Source organism: Nymphaea colorata, chromosome 4 (genome assembly GCF_008831285.2).
Source record: "Nymphaea colorata isolate Beijing-Zhang1983 chromosome 4, ASM883128v2, whole genome shotgun sequence".
NCBI classification, from domain to species: Eukaryota; Viridiplantae; Streptophyta; class Magnoliopsida; order Nymphaeales; family Nymphaeaceae; genus Nymphaea; species Nymphaea colorata.
Genome location: NC_045141.1, coordinates 2,019,720 through 2,045,196, shown reverse-complemented (window position 1 = coordinate 2,045,196; position 25,477 = coordinate 2,019,720). Strand labels below are relative to the sequence as shown.

Genomic DNA, 25,477 nt, shown 5'->3' with positions numbered 1-25,477 from the left:
AGGTCGATTGAACATGCAAAACTCAAACAAAGAATCTGTAGAATGAGGCCAAATGTCAAAATGATGAGGTCAATAAGAAAGTCTTAAGCACTGATGACAGGTTATTGGGTACAGTAGATGACAATATAGGCGCATGTTCTGTAAATGGAGGTCGTCTGAACATGCAAAACTCAAACAAAGAAAATTAGGGATAACATATAGATCTTTCTGGTCTCTATGTCCTGCTAATTTATCTACCTGGCTACAATCTTGATCCTTTGATTTTCATTCCTGTTCCTGGTCAGCAATGTGTGATCTGCAGTGCCTTATCCATTGTTTCTAATAGAATCTTATCCATTCATATGTTTGGAGAAAAATAATTGTCAACAACTATTGCCCATCCTATCTTGAGTTAGATTTCTTTCATTACCACAACTATCGCCATGAAAATGAGAAAATGTGGAAAATGAAAAAGTGGGAAAAATTTCAATATTTTGAAAAAGAAAAAACAAAATGAAAATATCATGTTGTTATCACTTTCTTCTGTTTTTTAAGAAAAAATGTTTTTTAATATGCTGCAAAATTTTCTTTGATATTTCAATGTCTATTGCTTTTGATTAATCTTTTTGTGAGAAACTAGTAGAAAACTCAAAATTTTCATAAAGTTTTTCTCTTAGTTCCTTATATTTTAAAATTTTTGAATTCCTGAGCCTTTTCTGCAAAAAAGCAAACTGCCTATTTAATATCCAAGAAAAATCTTGCCAATAAAAGACCAAGAACAAATTTTGTGACCATGATTCCCATATATTCCCATGCTTGACTTATTATAAATGCAGTCAGAGTCGGATATTCATATACATTGGAAAGGTGCTGCAGAGCTGGTACTTGATTCCTGCACTCAGTATCTTGATCAAGATGGTTCAATTCAGCAGATTAACCCTGACAAGGTCAATGTTTTTATTTATTATTTTTATTATTGTTATCAATCTGAGACAACACTGAACCGGTCAATTCCTTTCTTTGTTGTAGATGAATGAATTCAAACATGTTATTGAAAAGATGGCAGGAGAGAGCCTTCGGTGTGTTGCCTTTGGTTTCAGACAGTGTGATGTCAAAAAGGTTCCAGTCAGCATAGAGCAGCGGAAACAGTGGGTGCTACCAGATGATGGCCTTGTTTTGTTGGCAATTGTAGGTATAAAGGTAAGTTCAGAGACGTAAATAAATCGAATGATATCTGTCATATTCTAATTTCCTAGTTTGTTTTGCATATGCTTTTGTAGCAGAATATATTCTTTTATGTTATTGTTGCAAAGTTAACATCCATGTGACACGTCGGTGGTGCAAAACAACATTGCACTTAAAAACTTGGCTAAAATTTTTCATACACTTTTTGACTTTATTTTTTTTTTAAAAGAATAATCCAGTAATGTGTTCTTAGTGATTGCTTTCGTAGGATGCAACATTTGGATCTCCCCTTGTAACAGAGAGACGACATTTGATTGCATCTGGATATGGTCTTGTTATGGTAAAACTAGTATCTGTTAACAATTGATTGCACACTCTAAAAAAACTAATTCTATTGAAAATACATTTTCTCAGAAAATGGAAGAACTGCCGCTTTTTTTACCATCTGTCTAACTATATCAGGCACTCTCTCTCTCTGGCGTCCTCTCTCGCATCACATCTCTCTGTCAGATGTGTTGGGAGAGGGGAAGTGCTATCTCCCTCCCTCATCTAAAACTTAATAACAATTTTCTTTAAAGGCGGCAGAGAGTTCAAACATATAAGGAAACGACCTAGAGAAGGGGAGATGGTTGCTCTTTCTTGAGACAGCTTGACATCATGTTTTTCTTAATTTATTTATGATTTTTATGTTCTAATTAGAAAAGTAATTTAAATAATTGAATTTGTGCCTCTCTCTCTCTCTTTATATATATATATATATATATATATATACATATAAAATGTATTTATTATGCATTCTTGAATGTAAAGTTACAAAATTGCCATTAGTACAATCTGAAACTCATGAACTATATTTGTTCCACTATCTATATGGTCTAGAAACCACTACACCTGAATGTCTCTATGAAGAGTTAAAATCAAGTCCTAAACTTTTTTGTTTCCTATTCAAATAGCTTTTTGGTTTTTGGTCAGAACCCATTATCAAGAATTGAGTTTGAGGAAATGGACTGCAGCAACATGCTTATAGGGGATGGATTATGGAAAAAATATAGCATGAAATACTTTAGTTTATAATGGAGCATATATGTGTATGCATCTGTGTGTGTGTGTGTTCTTGGGGTATGAGAATCATTAAGAACACATGGGAAACATTATTTTAACAGTCTAATCAGATCTGGTGAAGTGGCTCATATAGTCACCTAAGCTGGTACAGCTTTAAAATCAAACTAACAACTGAAGCTTCTTTTTGGAAATGATATTTCTGTCATGACTATATTAGCTATCTGGTCTGTTCTTGGAGAATGGTTCTTAGTGCTTCTTCTGGTGTAGAAGCCCTATATATTGATATTTATTTAGCAGTCACAAATTTAGGTCTGGAGACCAAGCTCTTGGGACTTTATCTCCCTCTCTTTCTCTCTCTCTTCTCTCTCTCCCACCCACCCACACACACACACACACCCACACCCACCCACCCACATACACACACAGAGTGAAAGAAGGGGAGCACTTATGGATGACATTGATATTCCTGGGATCTGAAAGCACAAATGGTCAAGGAGCTTTTACGTGATTGATCTTTCTTTAAAATGAGAAACTATAATCTGAACGAATTTCTGTGCCAAGAAATAATGCCTATATTCCATTAGGTATCCTATGGTTGCAGCAATCTGCATATTCCATATTGTGGTGCATGTATGAGCTTCGTCACTCCCAAACTCCAAAGAGGAGTTTGGTGGAGATTTTATGAATGGTCATATACACTTGCCATATATTGGTGTATAACCTATAGCAGTTAACTAGATGCAAACTGCATGGGTGGGTCTTTTGATCTAAATGACACCAAGAGTAGATTGCAGCATGGTTGCAGTAGCAGTAGTGACCATGACCTACACCCACCATAGAGAAATGTAGCATCATTCTGCAAATTGGATTGCCACGACACAAGTTTGACCCCTTTTTTTTTCAACACAGTGGAAATAAACATTTAAACATTAGAACAAAATCATAACTTGAGTAATGACCAATGCATAACAAATTAAAATATATGAGAACAATCGTTCAAGGACTCATTTAAAGCTCAGACAAAAAGACAAACATAGACCTCCACAAAAAATCCATATTTGACTTAGCACTTAGATCGCCCATGCCAGTCCATTGAAAACTGATGGAGTCCATCCAAAAGCCATCAGTCAATGAAGAACTATAGGTAGTAGTAGAAGGGAGAAGGTCAGATTGCTTTGAATATGACGATATCCCACCATAGATGGAGTGTGGTTCAACAAAATAGATATACAATTATATCATGACACATCAATATGGAAGATCATGGCTACCACCCATGAGTTGAACGATTAATTTAATGCTGTCAAAAGAGGTATGATTTACTATAACAAAATATAACATGAGATAGATGCAAGGCTCTTATGGTTACCAAAATGCACTGACAGTCCATTCACTATAAACATGGTATTAATGACAAGCATCAACAGAAAACCTTATGGGCATACTCATAGGTAGGCAAACATATCTTTACCAAGCGATCCAGTAACCTGCAGTGAATCTTTCTGAGATATCCTAGATTGCTGCAATAGCAATAGGGTCTCACCATTGACACACCTGAAGTGGTTGGCTGGTCCCTCTAGGCACCTAGGTTGAGGGACCAGGAGATACCTCAGTCTCCAAACAGAAATAAACAAAGTCCCGAGCCCTTGTGCCGCCCAATACCCTGTGGCCAATACAGATGGATGAATGTGCAATCACAATGAGCTCATGATACACCAGTACTTTCTGGGATAATGCCATCCACTAGACTAAGCTTGCACTCACATATACCATTGTTTAAGACATAGTTCTTTCTTTTCATGTTTCCTCCCTTAGGATTTTTCTAACACAAGCAACATTTTGGTAATTACCATGACAATAACCATCGGACACTATTCCCAAGGTAAAACCAGTTTTGCTACTCGTAGATCCCCAAGGAATATACTGCTATAGAAAGGGCTAGAATTAAAACTTATGGCCAACATAACTGATGCAAATTTATTCAACAACGTTAGCCATCACTTATTTCTTTCCCCATCGCTGCTGTCATTTAAGGTTTTAGGTCTAATTTGTTTTCTGTTTTACTCCTTCATCTGACCATGTTTCTCTATGTTAATTAGGCCCAAATTTCCTTGGCTGTAATCATATTCTAACCTCAGTCAAACCCCTGTTTGGCTTTGTCCTCCAATTTCTTTTATTCTGTTTGAATTTAATATTTGGACTGCAGCCAAACCCTTCTAATCAGCCTTAAGGTTTCTTTTCAGACTGTTTTACCCTCATCTATGTATGCAACCAATCAACCAAGAGGAAAAAAACATCTGCAATTCTGATCATTCCAACCAGATCAAATTCTGTTTATCTTTATTAAACTAAAGGATCTATAAAAGGAGTCTGCAATTTCAAGCCTATTTGACTCCTCTCGAAACATAGATACGATAACAAGAAATCGGACTGAATCCTGTCTCTATTTGTATTGGTTGTCATAAATTCTCTGGCATACTTTCTTGTAGACTCTGTACTCACCCAGACCTGGTTACATATAATTTCTTTGATCTCCTCATCTGAGAAATTCAGAACTTTAGGCATGTTCATGTATAGCATACATCCATGCAAGGTATCAACCGTAAATTGCATAGACTTTCAGAAAACCAGTAAACTGTTATGATCCAAGTCAAGAATGCAACAATGTCTTACAGCCTTTTCCAGTACCCTACATCTATGTTTCTAGCCATAGCTTAATATAAGACAGGATGCTTTTGTATTAGCATAAAGTTAGGGTCATAATAATAGAGTAGAATGATTTGGTCCTGTTGTACAGGTGTTTTTCTGCAGAATCTGCTACTCAGGAGCATTGATCAGGAGAACCCTCCTAAGCCTTTTGAAAACAAAAAACTGCTGACATTCATGCATTCTCAATCACAATATAGATTCATTCAAGTCCGCTGTCATAATCAGTTTGAGCTGTCTTCAAGTTCGGCTACATCAGAAGAAAAAAAAAATCTAAATAGAGCATATTTGCAGTGTTCCTAGGCCATCAGAAAATGGGACAACTGAGCTTGGTGCCTAAAGAGGTATCCACTAAGATTTGAAATTCAGATGATACACCAGAATCATTCATCAAAATGTCGTTACTCGTTAATGCTAACACAAGAAATCGAATCAATTAATCCAAATAAGAAAAGGGAAAAGAAAACGTACAAATACAACAGAAGAGAAGCAGACGAGACAATGAAAAACAAAAAACCCTAAAAATGCAGGAACAACGGCAAATAAAAGAGAAGCATGCAGGGAAAGGGGGTTTTATGAAGAATGCAGGAAAACATAAGAGAAGCAGTCGAGTCGAGGTAGGGTTTTATGAAGAACGAAGGAAAATAGAAGAGAAGTATTCGAGACAACGACCATCGCCGGACGGTAGGAAAACACAGGGAAAGAAGGAAACCTGATGCCGCTGGCTAGAGATGAAGCCACAGACGCCGTTCACTGGATAGAGACTGGAGAGGAAGCCCGAAGCTGTTGGTGGAAGAGAAAATCGCAAGCGAGAGAAACAGTGGCAAAGGGAAAGGGGTAAAGCAGCAGGCTGCAACAAACGGGCAAAGGGGAGAGGAGACGCGGGGTCGACTTTGTTTTTGTTAAAATTAAAAAAAAGAAAAGCCTAAAAATTGGACAATATTAGACCGACTCTCCTTTGACAGCACCCGACTCGCTTCAAACGCGAGTCAGGTGTGAGTCTGAAAAAGATGATTTTAGTCCTGACCGCACCGTGCGCCCGCACCCGCAACCACACCCTCATCGCATCGACGCGGGTGCGAGGCCAAACATGGCAGACCTAGGTGACAGTGGAAAAGTGTGTAAACTGAAGAAGCTATATATGGACTCAAGCAGAGTCCTCGTGCGTGGTCCCATAAGTTCTTTTAGGTGGTCTCAAATTATGGCTTTGCGAGATCCCCTCTTGATCATTCTCTGTTTATCATGAAGAATCATAGGGGTATGACCATTCTAGTAGTTTATGACAACGTTGATGATATTATCTTGACAGGTGACTCTGATCAAGAAATTTCTGATACAAAGTTGTTTCTCCAAAAACACTTTGTGATGAAAGATCTTGGTCAACTATGATATTTCCTGCGAATAGAGGTTGCTCGCAACAGTGAAGGTGTAGTTCTATTCCAACGGAAGTATGTTCTTGATTTATTGCAGGACACTGGGATGCTAGGAGCTAAATCGACCACTCTATCTATGAATCCACACATACATCTTCATGATGATCAATCAAAATTAGTGGATTCTCGATCATACATATCCCTTATTGAGAAGTTCCTCTATGTTACTGTGACCAAACTAGACATTAGCTTTGCAGTGGCGAAGTTAAGTCAAGTCATGAAAAGACCCAAGAAAGTTCATTGGGATGCAACATTAATGGTAAACAAATATTTGAAATAGTTTCCAGGTAAAAGATTTTTGTTCACAAAAGGCAAGACCTTGGAAGTAGAAGTCTATAGTGATGTTGACTATGCTGGCTCAGTCGAAAACAGGAAGTCTGCCACAGGATTCTATGTATTTGTGGGAGACAACCTTCTATCCTGAAGAAGCAAAAAGCAAAGTGTGGTGTCAAGATCTAGTGCAGAATTTGAGTACATGGCTATGGCTCAAACTGCCGCTAAAATGACTTGCCCTAAATCCATGTTATCTAGCCTGAGTGTGTCAATTCCTCTTCCCATGAGGATGTATTGTGACAATAGGGCAGCCACATGTATTGCAAACAATCTAGTTTTTCATAAGAGAACTAAACATATTGAAATGGACTACCATTACATCGGGACCTTGTTTAAGAAGAAACCATAACCACTATTCATGCATCATTTGAAGATCAAACTGCAGATGTCTTCACCAAAGCTCTTCCTATTGGTGATTTCTCTAGATGTTCTGACAAGCTGAACATGATTAATATGTATGCTCCAGCTTGAGGGGGAGTGTTAAATTAGAAGATTTTAAGTTTCTAGGTGGTCCTTTGCAATATTTAATAGTAAGAGTGCTCTTTAGACATTTTTCTACTTTTGGTTGATGTTATTTGTAAGCCTTAATCTCTTTATTAGTGAGATTACAGTTAATAAGATGATTTTCTCTCTCCAAGACTGCCGGCTGTAACAATAATCATTGCTGCCATTTAAATATGAAGTGCTATAGTTGAAGCAGTTTATTGATACAAAAGTAGATGCATGATAGGCCACTATCATTTGCTTCAGCATATTATTGGTAGAGTGAATAAACATTCGTTATTGGATAGGAAGTTAAAAACTTGCTGTTGTGACTTTTAAGTTTCAACCATGATCGATCAGTTGCTCATAGTGCTTGCCATTGACTAAATTATATGGTTATATTTGATGCTGAAAGCAAGGATCAATTCTCCATAATTCGTTTGGATATTTTAGTTAAAAATAATTTAGTGTGGACATTTTACCGCATGTGGGCCTATACTCCCCATTGGTTATCTATAAAGTGTTTTTTAAGCATTAATCTATAGTGTCATCTTTATCTTTGCCATTTGTTCAGTTGGATATAGGAACAATGTAGTTTTGTGGCTATGTTATATGAGTACCTCTATTTGTGCGAGGTACCGTTTCTCACATGGTGCGAGATGGGTGTGGGTATGCACCCCTAGATACGGCCCAGACACGGACAGTCCCATGTTGGGTGCGGTCAATGCACCCGTGGATGTATCTGTTCCTTTTTTGGACTTTGTTAAAGTTGATTGAGTCCATTTGTGTCCAATAGTTAGGGTTTTTCTAAAGCAGCGTGCATATACGATGGAAATGAAGTTCCCTCAACAGAAACCAAAGGGCTCTTCCTGTTATCTGCAATATTGCACCTGTTCAGCAAAATTTGCCAGTGATCGTCAAGTTTTTTGTTAAAACAGAGTCTGCTCATTATTTTGCATTTCTTGAAAGTTTTTATGCATCTCCAGCATTTTACTCCAGTAATCTCTATTTCCCTTTTTCCAGCAAACCCTTGCATCTCCGGCACTTTTTCCTGCCCTCCGAGGACTTGTATTGAAGTTAACCTCTTTGTTATCATGCCCTGCTTCAACATTTTTGTGTAATGTTACTGCATACTTTTTTGTTTTTTTTCGAGTTGTGAACTCTATTTCAACGTGTTTTCCTTATGTGGGTGTATGTGTGTGTGTGTGTATATATATATATATATTGTATAGAGTTATCACTCCTGCACATTTTTCTTGTTTGGATTTGTTTTATTATGTAACACAGGTTGTTTTCTGCAGCTTTGTAGTTTGCATTTTATGGCTGGTGGTTTGCTTGTATTTTGTTTGATCTGTTTGTTAACGTAGTTTTCTTTAATCTATTCTGTTAAAAACTTAAAATGCTAAAACTTAAAAGCCTAAAATAGACTGTAGTCTGCCCAAAATGCTAACACCGGATCCCGAACTTGAAGCTTCATATCAGTCCGTAATGTATTTAATTTACATGTGTGGTTTTGTTTGTTTAAAATCTTACTTTTGTTTTATATATGTATTTATGTATGTATGCATGTATATACGGCCATGTCCCTGTACCCAAGTTTCTTGAAAGTGCTCTGCACCCATACTCATATCCATGGGACATAGCTTTGTAGCTATGTGAAGTTTATCAAAGCTCCTCAGTTCTTTTGTTGCAAAAAGATCAAGTTTATGTGAAAAATGGTCTTCAGTTTGATTGTGTGTCATAGAACTTGATTTCTTTTTCCCCTTACAGGATCCTTGCCGTCCAGGTGTGAAAGAAGCAGTTAACCTTTGTAGGAATGCTGGAGTGAAGGTGAATTCTGTGTCTATCTCTTTCATTTATTGGTTTTCAGTTGATAAACAGCAGTTCTTGTTGTTGAACTGCTAGGTCTTGGTATACAACATCTATAGATGCTATCAGCTCCTTGTTGCATCTTACTCCCTGTATCTTGTTGCATCTTACTTCCTGTATCACATGGTCAAGGGTGTTGTGTGGGTCTTTACATCTTTGTGCGTGGTGTATGAATGGATGCATGCTTGCAGGTTGGTGGATTCTATTTATATATATGTGTGTGTGTGTGTCCCGCTATTGCTGACATGACAAAAAGGTCAGTTTTACTTAAAATTGGTTTTCTCTTTCCACAATCTGAGGAAACACCTATATCTTCTTATGACTTGTGTATATACTGTGCAAGCACCAATTATTCAGAAAATAAGCTCCTGTTGAAAAAAGAGGGGCTTCTCATTGGCAAGTTTCACAAGAACTTTTTTTGGTGTTTTATTTTAAAAAATAGTAATTTTACTGATCATTCAAAAAATCAGCATTTAATGGTTCAAAGAGAGAAGGTAAAAAATATCAAAACCTTGTCACTAAACCAATCACAACTGTCCTACCTTATTAAAAACTTTTCCTATTCTTTTGTCTTTTAAGTTTTATGTTTAGCTGCATCAAATAATTTAAATGTTCAAGATAATATAACAAACTTAACTGTTCAACTTCAACTCATGCATAGCAAAATAGTTTTTCCTTTACTTTAAGAATGATTGGAGACTTAAATAACTAATAAGAAATAGTCTATGCCTACACGCATGCCTATGCACCCACCTTTTCAACTAGACTAGGCTAGGCTTAGGTGCCCAAGTTCAAAAAAAAAAAAGAAAAATGTCTTTCACTTCATTTTTTTTCCTGTTTTTTTCCTCTTTGCTTATTTTCTTTCTCCTTATTCTTCTTCCTTTGCATCCTTTTTCCCTTTCTTTAACTGTTTTTGTGTTGCCTAGGCAATTTTTAAAGTCCATAGTCTACACCTGCTTAATGTTTTGAGTACTAACATCCATCGAAGGAAGACACACATGATGCCGTAAGTTCGATCTGTTTACTCCAATTCCAGTCCGAGTCCATTGAAGAATTGAAAGACTCGTTACTTTTCAATTCTATGCTATCAAGATCCTTAATAGTCTTCCATGTTGGCTCAAAATAAGACATTTCATAAAGGGTGGGGGTGGGGAAACTTATTGACATGTCACCTTGCTAGGTTGTGGGAGCTTTCCCCTCAAAATGATATTGACTGTCAATGTTCTTTCTTGTATTCAACCTTTGCTTCATTAGCAAGGGAAAGTTTGACCACATTGGTACGATACTTATCTCTACAATGTTAAGAATCCACGACGTTACCTCGGAGTGCTTCATATCTCATTTCATGAAGATGTTTTTCATACTGTTCTACAACTTTGATTTTTCATCTCCTTTAAGCTCATTGAATATTTCAGCCATATCCTTACTAAGTTAAAAAATAAGTTTCTTTATGGAACCATCAACATCTTCCTAGAAACCTCTTGGAAGCCCTTAGGCCAAGGCTGCTTGGCCATGCTGGCCGAAGCCCTCTGTCCTGCTGCATGAGGTAGCCTACCCATGTTGGTGAAGGCAGCCTAGCCATGCTGGCTGAGGCTAGCCAAAGTAGCTTGGCCAACGTGCCAAAGTCACCTGACCATGCTGGCCAAGGCAGGCCTAGAAGAATCCACGATAGACCATGTTATTTTAAGGCCATCCTCGGATGCAGGGGGTCAATGCCCATATCTCTTGTATGGACAACCTTTGTTCTGACAGCTGCTCATGGTTCTGGGACCATGTAGGGTTGCCCTAACATATGGCTGCAAGTTAAGCAGAAGCCATGTATGCAAGCTCGCATGTCATGTAGCTGCTCGCCTATTGAATGGGCACATTGATGGGGAACTCTAGAAGCATATGTACGTCCTGGGGATTTCGATCTGCCGTATGGTCTTGCGGAGAATGGTTGCAGGAGTAGATCTCACTCACTCGGCCAAGCAGACTCGTTCTTGAAGGCGCAGGAATGGAAAACAAGGCAGCACAAGATGCTTGGAGCCTTTTAGTTATGTGGTTGTGCATTGGGCAGCCAAGGCCCAAAACAAAATGCCTCAAGAATAGACGCAAAGTGGGCCGTGCAACATGGAAGATGCTGTTGCTTCGATGGCAGATTATAGGCTTTGGGTATGTTACTTGCATGGGCAGGTAGCAGCAGTGTCAAGAGGGGGCACTCCATGGTGTAATTTCATGTTCCGTTTTGTAACTGCATAGGAGCGAGCATTATAAGCTTGACAGATGAAATCTTGAGGCCGAAAAACAGGCAGTCAAGTGAAAAATGTAATTGTCCCTTTAAGTAATAAAAGTTGTAGAGTTTCTTTGAGGAAAGACCTTTGTTGGTTCTGTACATAAGAGCGAAAGATTGCTACAGCCCCCATTGGGTTCTAGAGAGAACCTAGGCCAAGCAGGTAAGAACAGAACAAAAGGTGTTTGTGACACCTCTCCTTTGAATGTGCTATTTCATAATTGATTGCCACATTGCGTTGTTGGTTCAGTTGAATTTGTAGGGAACATAGCATTATCTTTATCTCCCATGATGATAAAATAATGATTAATAAAAGAGAAGCTGGAGGAACCCTGAAGCAGTAAGGATATTTTTTTCATGAATATTAGGCAGACAAACCTACAATAAGGGCTTTAAAGACATCTCTCACCGAATGCTTAATTATTAATCATCTTAATCACACATAATAATTTACTAAGAATACTTAAAAAGAGATAGAATTAAAGAACAAATTATAACATAAGACCCTTGTTATATTCCTCACAATACATTTGAGGATGTATAACTATTAATAAGGGGCTTCCCCTTATTTATGATAGATGAGGCTGAATAGTTGGGAGTAACCAATGGCTAGGCTATTGGACACTTACAGCAGCTACGTAGGCTAATTACGTAGTGCCCTTGGGACATTTAGTTTATTTTAAGAAACAAATAACAGAAAAGTGCAGAAATATAACAGCCAAGACACACATACATACACTATGACACACACACACACACACACACACACACACACACATATGTAGGTATGTATGTATATCCCAATTTATATATATTAGGTACTAATGGGCTTCTTGATTGCACATTTATAAACTAATGTCATATTATGTGCTTGACAGCATTTTGGAATGTGTTCTGTACTTGCATCTTTTTTGTAATTTGATGTGGCCTCTTATAGGTCCGCATGGTTACTGGAGACAATATCCAGACAGCAACAGCTATTGCTTTAGAGTGTGGCATTCTTGACTCTAGGGAGCTTCAGCCAGGGGCAATTATTGAAGGAAGGGCTTTTCGTGTCCTTTCAGAAACAGAAAGGCAGCATGTTGCACGTGATTTATCTGTATGGTGCCCTTTTATCTTTTCAGGTTTTTACCATATTTCTGTCTTTTGGATGCTTAGGCTGGCTTGTGCTTGATTTCAGGTGATGGCAAGATCTTCCCCTAATGACAAACTGCTACTTGTCCAAGCACTAAGGAAACAAGGAAATGTTGTGGCAGTTACTGGAGATGGCACAAATGATGCTCCTGCATTGCACGAGGTTAGTGTCCTATGGCATAATGATGGGTGACGTGGAGCTTTTCTCAATTTTGCATGCCTTACTCTTATTGGATATGGTCTGTTTTTGTAAAATTTCCTGGTTCTGGTGTGTAGGCAGATATAGGTCTTGCAATGGGTATTCAAGGAACTGAAGTTGCAAAGGAAAGTGCAGATATCATCATCTTAGATGATAATTTCTCGTCAGTTGTAAAGGTCATCATGGTGTAAAACTCCACAGTTAGTGCTGATTAGCTTAAGGAACATGAGATCTTGGATTTTTAATTTGTTTGTTTTGTTCTTCAGGTTGTCCGATGGGGTCGTTCGGTATATGCAAATATTCAGAAATTCATTCAATTTCAACTCACTGTCAATGTTGCAGCTCTCATAATAAATGTGGTCGCTTCAATTTCTGCAGGAGATGTGCCTTTAAAAGCAGTGCAGGTTTTTCTCTTTTGGATTTGATTATAGTTTGGTTTCTTGTGTTATGTTTTCTTCCTGAACTTGCTGTCTATAGCTTCTCTGGGTTAATCTCATAATGGACACTCTTGGAGCACTTGCATTGGCTACTGAACCACCTACAGATGATCTTATGCAGAGACGCCCAGTTGGTCGGAGGTGAGGAAGCATGGTTTCAACAGATTAGCTCAGCAATTTTTTACCTAACTAAAAGCATTGTTATAAATATCCTTCCTGGGTTTCCACATGCAAGGTTTTCATCAATTAGTAATCGGGCTTGTTTTCATGGGAAAATCTCAGGAATTCAAAAAATTAAAAAGTACAGATAGAGGGCAAAAAATTTTTACAGAAAGTATGTATTTGGAACTAATTTTCATACAAACACATCGATAAAAATTTCAAAATAGTTATTAAAATGTGAAAAGAAATCTTAAAAAATTAAAATATATTTATGTACATTTTTTTTGTGAAAATGTAAAAAAAATGCAAAAAGACAATTTTTGCATTTTGGTGTTGTTTTTCAGGAACTCATGATTTTTTTGACTTTTTTTTTTGTTTTTCCTTTCTTTTTCCCTTTTCTGAAAAAAAGGCGATATTATAACAATCATTAGATGATTATTTCGTTTAGTCTTGGCTGGTAAAATGGTTTCTTAGGTTGCTTTGAGGATAATCATAATTCTGTTATCCTTTCCTTCTTGAGCTTGAATCTACTAAGAACAACTGTAATGAGCTTGTCTATCTCCTGTGAAATTGGTCCTCTTTTCCTCAGGGATCCTCTTATTACCAATGTTATGTGGAGAAACGTCATTGTACAAGTAAGTGTATTGTGATAATTAAGGCTGAGAAGCTTGAAGTTATTGTTCCCACTGTCTAGAATTGATTATTAATAATTAATACATGAAACTCAGGCAATCTATCAAGTGACAGTTCTACTTGTGCTCAACTTTGATGGCATACGCTTATTGCATCTTAGTAATCAGACAAAGGCTGATGCTGAGGATGTGAAGAATACCTTTATCTTTAATGCATTTGTCATGTGTCAAGTAAGTTTATCTACTTTTTTTTAATGAAATATATGTCTGCTTAATATTCTGATTGATTTAAATAATAATTGGTTTGGATAGGTCTGATCTAATAGTTAGATTGAACTTTGATGCATAGATCTGTAAATGAAGCTGTCAAGCAGCGATATCAGTCAACAAACAGAGGCACTAAGGCCTGAACAATATCACAGATCTGTAATGAATAGGAAAGTTTGTTGACTAACTTCAAGAGCTGTTCAAAAACAGCACGTCTTACTCCGGAAACAGCATAGCTATTTATACAAAAAGAATACAATGAAGGAGAGAGGACAGCAGATGTGAGCCTCCAGCCTGATCAAGCAGTACTCGGCCTCATAAAAATAAAGAAAATAATAAATGAAATAAATGAATATCTTTACAAAAATCACATATATACAAGTGTACATATATGTAGTATCTCTCAAACAAATATATCCCATATAAGAATGAGAAAATATGGGCTGTTCAATCTGATCTAATCTAACTGCCACTCAGATGAAGGGCGCCCTCTTTCCTCTTTCTTCTCCCCATTTTGCCCTTGCTTAATGGATGAAAGGAGAGGGGCTTGCCACACAATCCATTGTTCTCTCTATCTCCTTTCTTTGTTACACTCTTGTCATCGTCATCATGGGGGATAGGAGCTTCATTATCATCTTTATCAGCTTTCTCTCTGTCCCCACCCCTCACCACACTGTTGAAATGGGCTGATGGGAAGAGGAGGACCTCTTCCCTTCACTGACAAAGATAAAGGGGAGCGAAATTTAGAAAAAAGAAATAATAATAAGGGTCTGCCAAGGCAGCTTGGCCTTAATCTTGTTGGAAGGAGCTGACGAGAGAGTAGGAACTCTCTGTGTCAGTGATTGTTGACGGAAGAAAGGAGAGTGATTTTTCCTATGTTAAAAAAGAATATGAATACCTTGTGTCTTCCTCCCTGATGAGAGAGAGAGGGAGAGAGGGAGAGAGATTTAGAAGAAAGGGGCAAACAAGAAGAAAGGGAGAGTGCTTTTTTTTTTTTGGTAAAAGAGGAACACCTCCTGTCTTTCCCCATTCAGGGAGGAGGCAAGCAGGCCAATGCAGTACCTCTGCCACCAAGAGACAGGCAGAGAGAGAGCAAGAGAGAAAGGGGGGAACAATGACGTTGTACATTGAACCCTCCCTTTCCAATCAGCCCAAAGTCCCATTCTTGTCTAGGATATATTTGTTTGGAAAATACTTATTCTCTCTCTCTCTCTCTCTCTCTCTCTCTCTGTATATATATATATATATATATGTATATATATATATATAGTTCAATTTCAAATCTGCTGGATGCTAAATGGCTAAAAGTTCCCCTAGAGCATTAACGATGGTTTAGGATGTAGTAATGGTTCATGGTACTTTTAGCAACAGTTTATTGTGGTTTCAACTTAATTTTTAATCATCTGCAACATTCAGAATATGATAGATTTGAATCCTCCTATAAATACGCGCGCACACACACAACACACATGTATATCTGAAAAGTAAATCCTACATATTTAATTTATGCATACTGTGTGTTTAGGATCAAGTTTATGAAGAGAGCCTCCCTCTTTCTTTCTCAGTTGGGAGGAATATATACATACTTACTAATAAAAAAGGCTTTTTTTTTTAAAATCCAAAGGCCTCAAAAACGAAAGGAATAATACAGTTGACGTGTTTGTATGTTTGGGTCTGGGTCTGGCCCCTATCCGACCCGTTGCTCATGTTTGAGCTCCATTTAAGCCTTTGTAACCCTTATTTCAAGTTGTGAATGAAAATTAAGAGAGAGAGATAGGCTGCTAGTGGGCGCCAGAGATCTCCATCATGGTTTTTTTTCCCTCGAGTTGAGGGTTTTTCCACGTTACATTTGTCTTTGTATTCTACTGTTCTTCACGATTCAACTGTTTCAACAAATACAAAATTCTTTATCCCTTCCGCATGGACTAGGAGAATCGATCTAGCCATAAGTATACATATATACATAAATACACACACACACACACATCTCTGATACACAGGTGCATGGTCGATATGGGTATGGGTTCTCATTTAGACACAGGCCCAACATGGCATGGACTGTGTCAGGTACGATCAATGCATCCGACCCCATGACAGTGTAAGAATGGACTTAGTCAACTTTGACTGAGCCTATTTTGGTCCCATTATCGGTTATTTATTTATTTATTTTTTTAACAACACTGCATATAGACGATGGCTCGAAACATTGCAGTCATCGACCAAACATTGAATGGTCGAAGGCTTTTACGTTTTGGTCGAGTCACCAGCAGAGGAGTTTTTTTCCGGTGTCTGACGTCTATTTCCAGTGAGTGTGTTATCTCCAATGAACGCCTATTTCCAGCGAAGGGAGCCACCTGAGGCAGGCTTGTTTTCCTCCCTTTTCTCAGCAAACCCTAATTTTCTGATCGACTTCGTCCATTTTTCAACGACATATACGATTAATGTCCGATTTTTGTCGATTTACAGACGTCCATGCTGATTTGCCCCATTTTTGCAACCCCTTATTCAATTTTTTGTCTTTTGTCTCTTAACTATCAATTCCTTATGTGTTATTTTTTGCTCGGTTTAATCATCTATAGATTCTATTGTTACATTCTTTTATTCATCTATTCATTCTTTGTTGATATTACTATGTGCATGTGACTATTCTTACTCGTTAGCATATATTATTTTTCTGTTTTTTTTTTTTATTATCTGTTGTTTATTTTCTCCTGCTAATTGCAGCATGCTAGCACCAAGGCAATGTTAGATCGATGTATCCAGTTTGGATGATATCAAACTTGGATTGATGAAGCATGATTGCAATGGTGAATGGTGCATTTTTTGGTTTATTTAAAACCTTAATGCATGAAATTTCCAGCTTATTTCAAATATATATATATATATATATATATATATATATATATATATATATAGATAGATAGATATATAGTGTATGTATATGTAAGCCCGCACCCTTATACCCGTGATGCTGAACTTGATCCACACCTGTACCCATGGGACATGGCACCATGAGAGTCAAAGGCCTTAACTTTCTAGGCTTATAAAACCATGTCTAGGCATCTGGTTTATGACTTAAAATCAAAGGTCTTTGCTTTCTTGACTCATGAGATCGTGTCTGGACATCAATTTCATGGTTTATATAGTTTCGAACATTTTACATCATCTATGATATTTGATTTTTGAAGAAACTCTTAAAAACTACCGAGCGGCTCTCATGGTGAGCAGCCACATTTAAATTCCATATATGTGAGTGTGAAGATGTGGAGGGGCACGTAAGCTTTTTTATTGGTTGTATTAGTGCCAATTTGGACTTTTTGATGAAGCAACTACCAAAGATCTCCCCTTCTTGAAAAGGAATTGGTTACCTTAGAGAATAACCACCCACCATCCTTTTCCCTTTCTGTTTTTGAGAAGGAAATGAAGATCTGGACTGCTGGATGAAAGCGTTCAACTCAGAGAAAACATATTTTAGTATCCAAAGTTCTTCAGCTGTGAAGAAGGGAAGACAGGAAGGAATTTCTTTCACAACGTGATGGCGGCTTCAAAGTAATGAACGGGCCCTAACATTCATTAAAAATAAACAGAAGTTTACATGACTAAGAAGTGTAACAAAGAAAATGAAAAATACAAGCATGCCACCATTTACACAAGAGAAATATACAACACATGATGCATGGGTTTTGTATCCAAAATAAATCAGGATCCAAACCCATGACGTCCTTTCACTAACTGTCTAGATTGTCATTGGTAGGACCAGCTAAAATACTTGATCCTACGCCAGGCACACATGCATGCACATTCACAGACACACATATACTGTGCAGCCATTTTTCATAAATCTGGCCTCATAGGTGTAGTAGGCTGTTGAAGTCTATATGCTTGGAGATGGTTGGCTGCTGAAACTGGCATGCAACATGGATAACATGTCAAGTCTGGTGATGGATAAGTAGGTTGAGGTTCCAACTAATTGTCGATTGTATGTGTTGGATTCTCTAAAATTTCTCCATTAGTTATCTTCACCTCTTAGCATGTCAGGAATATCGACTACATTGTCATGGTGATTTCATGTATACTTATAGTATCAATGGCAAATTTGATATGTGAAAGCAAGTCTCCTTTTTTATTGTAAGGAGCTTGAATACTAAGAAAATAGGTTAGATAGACTCAGTCTATTCCTTAGAAAAACATTTAACTCAGTTTAATTTCTTCTTCATCACTGCCCCTAATAATCATATTGTCAACATAAAGTAGTAATCTAACCACACACAGAAGGATTCTTGACATATATAGCAGTATGAAAATGATAGGATTTAAATAATTGATCAAATGTACCTCTGTTGAATTTGTCAAGTCAAGTTTTTTGGGGCTTGTTTCAAATCATATAATGCCTTTCTTAGGCGAAAATAGTTTTCTTTTATGCATATCAAAACTAGGAGGAGCATCCATAGAAACTTTGTAACTTGAAAACCAATAATAATTGTTTATAACTTTTTTAGTTGTAAGTGCTATATTTTAAATGACAGAAATGATAAACTCTCTTCTAAAGCAATAAAATGTATTTACATTAGATATTTTGATACTCAAAAGGGGTATAGATGTTATGACCTTGAGAAAGATAAAGTTGATCTGTTTAAAAATTGAAATGAAAGTATAAATCCAGGCATGAAGATGATCATCTTTTTCTTTATGAATGGTTCTAGAATGAATACTCTTTGTTTCATGATAATGATGATATGTTGGTAAATGTCCATAACAAACATCATATTTTCAATGAGCAAAATGACATTTCATATGAAAATGAGCCATTTAAGTATGTCCTAACATATAGAAAAGTTCGTCAACTACTAAAGGATACTCAAGTTAAGTACCAAAACCAATTCTTAAGTCTCATAGGATAACAAAACCTCCCCAAATTTATGTCTTATGGTTCTTTTTCTCAAAATTATAGGACATGTCTATTAGCTGTTCATTCTTATGATGAGCCTACCTCTTCTAGTGAGGCCAAAGATCAGCCTCCTTGGGTGGATGTCATTAATACTGAGCTTAGATCCCATGAAAATGCAATACATGAAAAAACAAAGTATAAGATGTAGGTGGGTTTATAAGGGTAAAACTAAAAGGGGTGATTCTCTTGAAAGATAGTAGGTTAGGTTCGTCACCAAGGGACATACACACAAATATGATATAGACAATGAATAAAATTTTGCCCTTGTTTCTAGAATGTCATCTATTAAAGCACTAATTGTTGTTGCTTCTACCAAACACTGAAATATATTTCAAATGAATGTTAAAAAGATTTTTTGAATGGTGAACCGAGATATTTTCCAAAATCTTAGAGGACATTCCATTGATCAAGTAAGTAGAAGAGCGACATTCACAGAAGATTCTTAGGAACATTTCGTTGCCACAAATATCGTTCTCGGGTTTTTAACAACAAGATGGTTGCCTAGTATTTTTTTGGTAAAGTTGTTTTTCTTAGTAAAATTTCAGGAAAATATTTACAATTTTTTAAAAAAATAAAAAAATCTATAAATTAGGTAAAAATAAAACAAATAAGAAACTAACAACAAGACGTTAAAAAACTAGATAAAAATGATAAAAAATAATGTCTTAATGATGATAAGAATGATAATAAATAGTTTCATTAAGTTTAAAGGAGAACCTATGTTGTCGTTAACCTTAAAAAAAGAGAAAAACAAAAAAGAGGGAAAAGATGGGAAAAAAACATGATAAAAATGAGATAAATATATGCCTCAATTTTTTTTTCAGAAACATTTATTTAGATTCTTTTGTTTTTATCATTTTTCTCATAAATATTGTGATAATTTTTGAAAATTGTGATATTTGCGGCTATAAACGTTTTTGAAAAAGAGGGACATAGTGCAGCTGGGGCAGCAAAACTGTTCACACTTAAGGGGTCCAAAGTTCAAATCTTGTGGTTATTGTCACACTTAGGTGCATTATTCTTCTGAGCTACAAATGGTGGCAAGCACGACACTCGAGTTGAAGGATGTACCATAGGTCCACCCTACCTCGAAGCAAAAAAGAACCTTGGAGCATAAGGTTATGTTTTTCGAAAAGGTGCTCAATGTTGTCGTACTAGACATTGCCGAATGGTTAAAATTTAAAAATTTGTTGCTAGAGAACAGTCATTAAATTAGTACTAGCCACAGTTTATAATGTAGCCATGGTTTATGGCGGCTTCAGTCATGATTTATGGTCATTTTAGCCTTAAATTTTTAAATTTTAGTCATCTGGCACATGACCACATTAACTTTTCCTATATATATATATATATATATATATATATATATATATATATGTATGTATGTATGTATGTGTGTATGTATGTATGTATATGCCTTCCTCTCATTTCCCACTCTTTTCTACCCCCATTTTTGTAACCCATGTGAACCCATCTCATTTAATGAAGAGAGAAAGAGAGAGAGAGGGTTGGTGACCGAGTAATGGTAGATAGCGAAATGACAAAGAGAAGACAGGAAAATTGGGTGAGGGATGATTGCTTTAGCTGGTTCTGAGATGGATTTGCTGATAGTAACTTTTGAGATACGACCCTCTCTACCATGTATGGACTCAATTGAGCATATTTAGCATGTCTTTCATTTTTTCTTTTGGCACAACTCTGTTTTCCTTTAACAACACAACCATGTACTCTTGTTGTTTTTATTCCTTTGTTTTGTGAGTATTCATGAACCTAAGAGGTCGTTAGGCTTGAGGAACACTACTAAAGTGTCCCATGAATCTTCCTCAAGAATGAGGCAGGTTCATGAAACACTAGAACTAGTGTCTCATGAATCTATCTCAAAATTGGAATATATTCATGGGACACTCCCAGAATGTCCCTTTTGCCAAACGACCCTAAAGGTCACTGTGGAATTGTTGATGGGCAGTCCTTTAATTTTTTTTCAATGTTCTCTATTGGTTTCAGGTTTTTAATGAGTTCAACGCTCGAAAACCTGACAAGTTAAATATCTTCTCTGGAGTTACCAAAAACCACCTTTTTATGGGGATTATAGGGGCTACAGTTATATTTCAGGCAAGTGATGCTGAGTTTGTATCTTCATTTCTATATTTGTAGCTCTATGTTTCTTATAGTTGTAAAACTTACTGTAGGCATTGATTGTTGAATTCCTTGGGAAATTTGCATCGACTGTTAGGCTGAGCTGGCAGTTATGGATTGCCTCTATTGCTCTTGGTTTCATAAGGTTGGTGGTTAATGCATCTTTATGTTCAATACTTATCACTTACGAAAGTATCTTTTTTATTTGAATTCGTTCCAGTCCTTTCCTTTATATGTTATGACCAAGTTTTTGGGTCTCTGAAATCGGCTTCACAGCTTTCTATTGTATGATGAAATGCTGAATATGGTGGGAGTTCTTATTCATCTGCTATGGAGGTCCATTTGCAAGAGTTATCTGGACATTCATGCTAAATGGATTTGTGTGGGAGCTAGACAGATCCAAAGTCCTGCTAGTCTATTTTTTAGTCTTGAATCTTTGATACTTAATTTGAACTGTTATTTACTGGTGCATGACTTCTCATGAAGTCATAGCGGTTGACTTTCATGATTTTTCATGGTATAGTTATTATTATTACAGTAAGTAGTTACCTTGTTTCCTTTTTATGGATTCTAATTGGTCAACACTGCTAAAATAAGCAAAAAAAAAAAAAAGATTTTCTCGTGCATATTTTTGTTTTAGTGAATATTTGGACGGGACTATGATTGTTGCATATGACTGGATTTACTTGCTTATTTTGTCAACAATATTATATGCAGAGTGGAAATCATAACTGTTACCACTTGTACATTTGATCAAAGGATCAGTCTGACTAATTTTCCCTTCTCTGCCCTACGTATCCAGCTGGCCCCTGGCATTACTTTCTAAGCTTCTTCCCGTCCCAGAGACCCCATTTGCTGAGTATTTCAGGCGGATGTATTGTTGCAAACCAGGTTTTGGTACACTCCTCTTGGATCTTCCTTTCTTTAGACGTGCTAGTTAGACGTTAAAATGTCTTCTTTGCTCCATATTTCAGGTGGCAAGGGTGGCGAACGTTGTGGAGAACGTCAACAAAGCAGCGAAGCACAAGATGGTAGTGCACGCTGAAAACCAAATCCCACTGTGATCGTGCAGGCCAATAAATCAATAAAGGGGTTTAACAAGGAATTACTTCCCATCTCCCTTCATCTTTCTATGTCAAACTGTGAGCATCTTTATTATGGATATCTTCCAAAGGTATCAATATTAAGATCCTGGATTTTTGTATTGGTGGAGTTGACATAACGATTCACTTGTAGTTGATTACTCAGCCAACGTCTTGGCACTAAACGAACTTGACTCACCTAAACCTGTCTTCAGCTTTATAGAACAAACAAATCAAGCTTGAGCCTGCTGGAGATAAACAAGTTTGAACAACCACTTTTGAAGCTTAACTAAGCTAGACCACAATATATATATATATATATATATATAAGATCACGACTTGTATTAAGTATGATGTCATGATAATAGTGTCCCTCTTCTCAACACTCAATAAAGAGCACACTTCCAAAGTCTGGGCTTTTTAGATTTGGTAGAACCTGTTATGGGTGGTTGCAATTGGTCAGGCTGGGCGGCTTGTAATGGCACGTCCCCTGTTTGTATAATAAGCGGGCATTAGGATCACCTTATGAATACGTTAGTATTGGCAATGAGATGAGGATGATGAAGACAAGAAGTGTCCCTTTGGTGAGTGTGTTGTTGACATATCATTTATGGAACAGCTCCAATCTGAATTATAGTTGGTATATGCTGAAATTGACTTACCAAGTGGGCTATATGAACTATATTTGAGCTATATGAACTATATTTGATGTAGTGGTGAGATAAAAGACTGCCGCAATAAGTTGTCTGGAGTAAAACTAGTCGGGAGTTCCCCTTCTTTAATTTTCATTCGCACCAAGAACCTTAGATTATTGGCGACTTTAAAGTAGCATTTTAAATTGTAGGCTACCTGAATGCCAAGAACATAACATGAAAATTCTAAGTTTCACATAACAAAATTATGTTTAATAATGTTTTGTAATTCCTTTCTTGTCACTTCTAGTTATTTCGTAACATCAGCATACGGCAATAATATAAAAATTCCTTCTCCACAACTTTTAACAAGAAGGCAGTGTTAGTGTAACAAGATTTAAAATGACGCGTTCCATAACATCACTAAATTTATAGAACCAGGCTTCTAAGAGCTTGTTTTAAACTATAACAAGCTTTTCTAAGGTGAATGACGAATTCCCTCTCTCTCTCTCATTAACGGTCTCATTGTCACGGTAGTACATTGCTATATTTCATATCAAGTCATTGAAATAGTTTAAGAAAAATTACTAGAAACATGTTTTTCTTTTTTTATTTCTCGATACATAACATATATATTCCTTTTATTTTAATCATATCCAATATTAGAAAAACAAAGGATGCTTTGATAGAAGATTTGTAACATTTACATCCAAAAATTGAAGTCCATTGCAATAGCCCCCAATTTAAGACTTTGTGATAGCCCCACGCCCTAAGATGTCTTCCTTAGTAGTCGTAAGGGGAACTTAGTAATAGGTTTGGGTCAGGTCGTATACAGCAGACGGCTCATTCCTATATGCTGTCATTAGGCGAATTATGATTCTATGAACAATGAAATGGACTCCATCTTGAGTTGAGCGGTTTTACCCTAATTTTTGGAGATTACGTTAAAAGTGTGTGCATATTGTGTTTCTTTATTGCAGTTTATCTAGGCGGACGGCTAACATCTGGTGAGAGCTAGATGACCACCAAGGAGGCATTAGCTGCAAAGGAAGCTTTGTGCAGATAGGCTGAAGCCAACTGACAAGCGATCACTGGGAGGTTGGAAGGAGTAGAGAAGAGCAGCAGCAAACTGGGACAGAGTATGGTCGACATGGAGAAAGAAATGCAAGATGGACAGTATGAGATGATGACACTGTTGAGAAAGGTCATCAGCAAGACGACCAACGATGGAGGGGGAATAATACGCCGTGGAAGACCATTCCCCTGCGTGGACCATCAGAAACATCTATGCAGCCTCTTAATGGTGCTTCTGTGGTTCACCGGATGAGAATGGCGAAACAATGGATATACGAAGGTCCCAAGGATGGAAATCTCCTAATTAATGGAGAAGATCCTATAAGCTACGTAGTTCAAGCGAAAATAATGGGTATCGCATGCAGCTGTTCACCTTGAAGGACCAGCCATACGCTGCTGCAGATGGGTCGTGGCTCAGCAAGGGAAGCTACTGTGGAGTTCCTTCGTGGAGGCGTTAACTGTGAGATTTGGGCCTTCAACGTACTTAGACTATAATCAACTTGTCAAAGATCAAATAAAAAGGGAAAGTGATGGAATGTCAACCGGAATTTGAAGAGTTGAGCAACATGGTGCATGTGTGGCCCGTCAAGGCCTTGATCGGCACCTTTGCAGGAGGTTTGAAGGAAGACTATTGCATAGAAGTACAAGTGGCGAGACCTCAAAATCTTCTGGAAGCCTTCGAATTAGCACACATAGTAGATGAGAAGACGTGTAGACACCTTAAGAACTAGAGGGAAAACATAGTGAACAGGGCTTCGTTGGGTAGAAACGTGTGAGTCTCGAAAGACAAGCGTGAAGCACTTCCAACACCAAAGATATTGCTGGGAACAAGCAAGTGCTGGTCAAGTGGTTGAATCTAGAGCAGATTAAGGAACAGCGTAGGAAGGGCCTCTGTTTTCAAAGCAACGAGAAATGGAGCCCGGTGCATGCTTGTAAAAAGCTGCATATGTATTTGGTGGATGAGTCTCAGGAGAACTCTCAAGAGATGGGCAAAGAATACCTATAACAAGGAACTGATGACGGTATGGAAGATCTCATTCTAGAAATATCTCTCCATGCTTTGGCTGGAGATAACATAACCCAGATGATGAGAGTGAAAGGCAGGTTGAAGGGGCAAATTGTCAGCATATTGGTAGACATAGGGTCGATGCACAACTTCACCGGAGAGAGGACTGCCAAGATATGCTCGATGTAGGGTACTTGAACAGTTAATTTAAGGTAGTGGTAGGCAACGAGAGTTCATTATAGTGCAAGGGACGCTGCCCACAAGAAGAGATCAAAATCCAGGGATATAAATTCATCGTGGAATTACTTCCCTTGGCCATGGGAGGAGCTAATTTGGTCTTAGGCATCCAATGGCTGAAACAATTGGGCAAGGTGTGGTGGGATTTTACCACTATGACCATGATCTTACCATTATGACCATGACTTTTAAGGGAGAAAATGGAGAAA

At 37.3% G+C, this 25,477-nt stretch overlaps 1 protein-coding gene across 1 annotated transcript in view; it reads left to right on the top strand.

Moving 5' to 3' along the window:
- The window catches only part of LOC116253599 (calcium-transporting ATPase 5, plasma membrane-type-like), a 60,355-nt gene extending 37,747 nt beyond the window's left edge, over nucleotides 1–22,608 (top strand). The window contains exons 21-34 of the mRNA XM_031628505.2: nucleotides 816–926; nucleotides 1,009–1,179; nucleotides 8,952–9,011; nucleotides 12,260–12,421; nucleotides 12,503–12,619; nucleotides 12,733–12,831; nucleotides 12,922–13,059; nucleotides 13,133–13,233; nucleotides 13,844–13,889; nucleotides 13,983–14,117; nucleotides 21,106–21,213; nucleotides 21,291–21,382; nucleotides 22,040–22,128; nucleotides 22,212–22,608. Of these exons, the coding sequence (XP_031484365.1) occupies nucleotides 816–926; nucleotides 1,009–1,179; nucleotides 8,952–9,011; nucleotides 12,260–12,421; nucleotides 12,503–12,619; nucleotides 12,733–12,831; nucleotides 12,922–13,059; nucleotides 13,133–13,233; nucleotides 13,844–13,889; nucleotides 13,983–14,117; nucleotides 21,106–21,213; nucleotides 21,291–21,382; nucleotides 22,040–22,128; nucleotides 22,212–22,282 (1,500 nt within the window). The 3' untranslated portion in view covers nucleotides 22,283–22,608. The remainder of the gene's footprint in view (nucleotides 1–815; nucleotides 927–1,008; nucleotides 1,180–8,951; nucleotides 9,012–12,259; nucleotides 12,422–12,502; nucleotides 12,620–12,732; nucleotides 12,832–12,921; nucleotides 13,060–13,132; nucleotides 13,234–13,843; nucleotides 13,890–13,982; nucleotides 14,118–21,105; nucleotides 21,214–21,290; nucleotides 21,383–22,039; nucleotides 22,129–22,211) is intronic.
- Nucleotides 22,609–25,477: the final 2,869 nt, after the last annotated feature.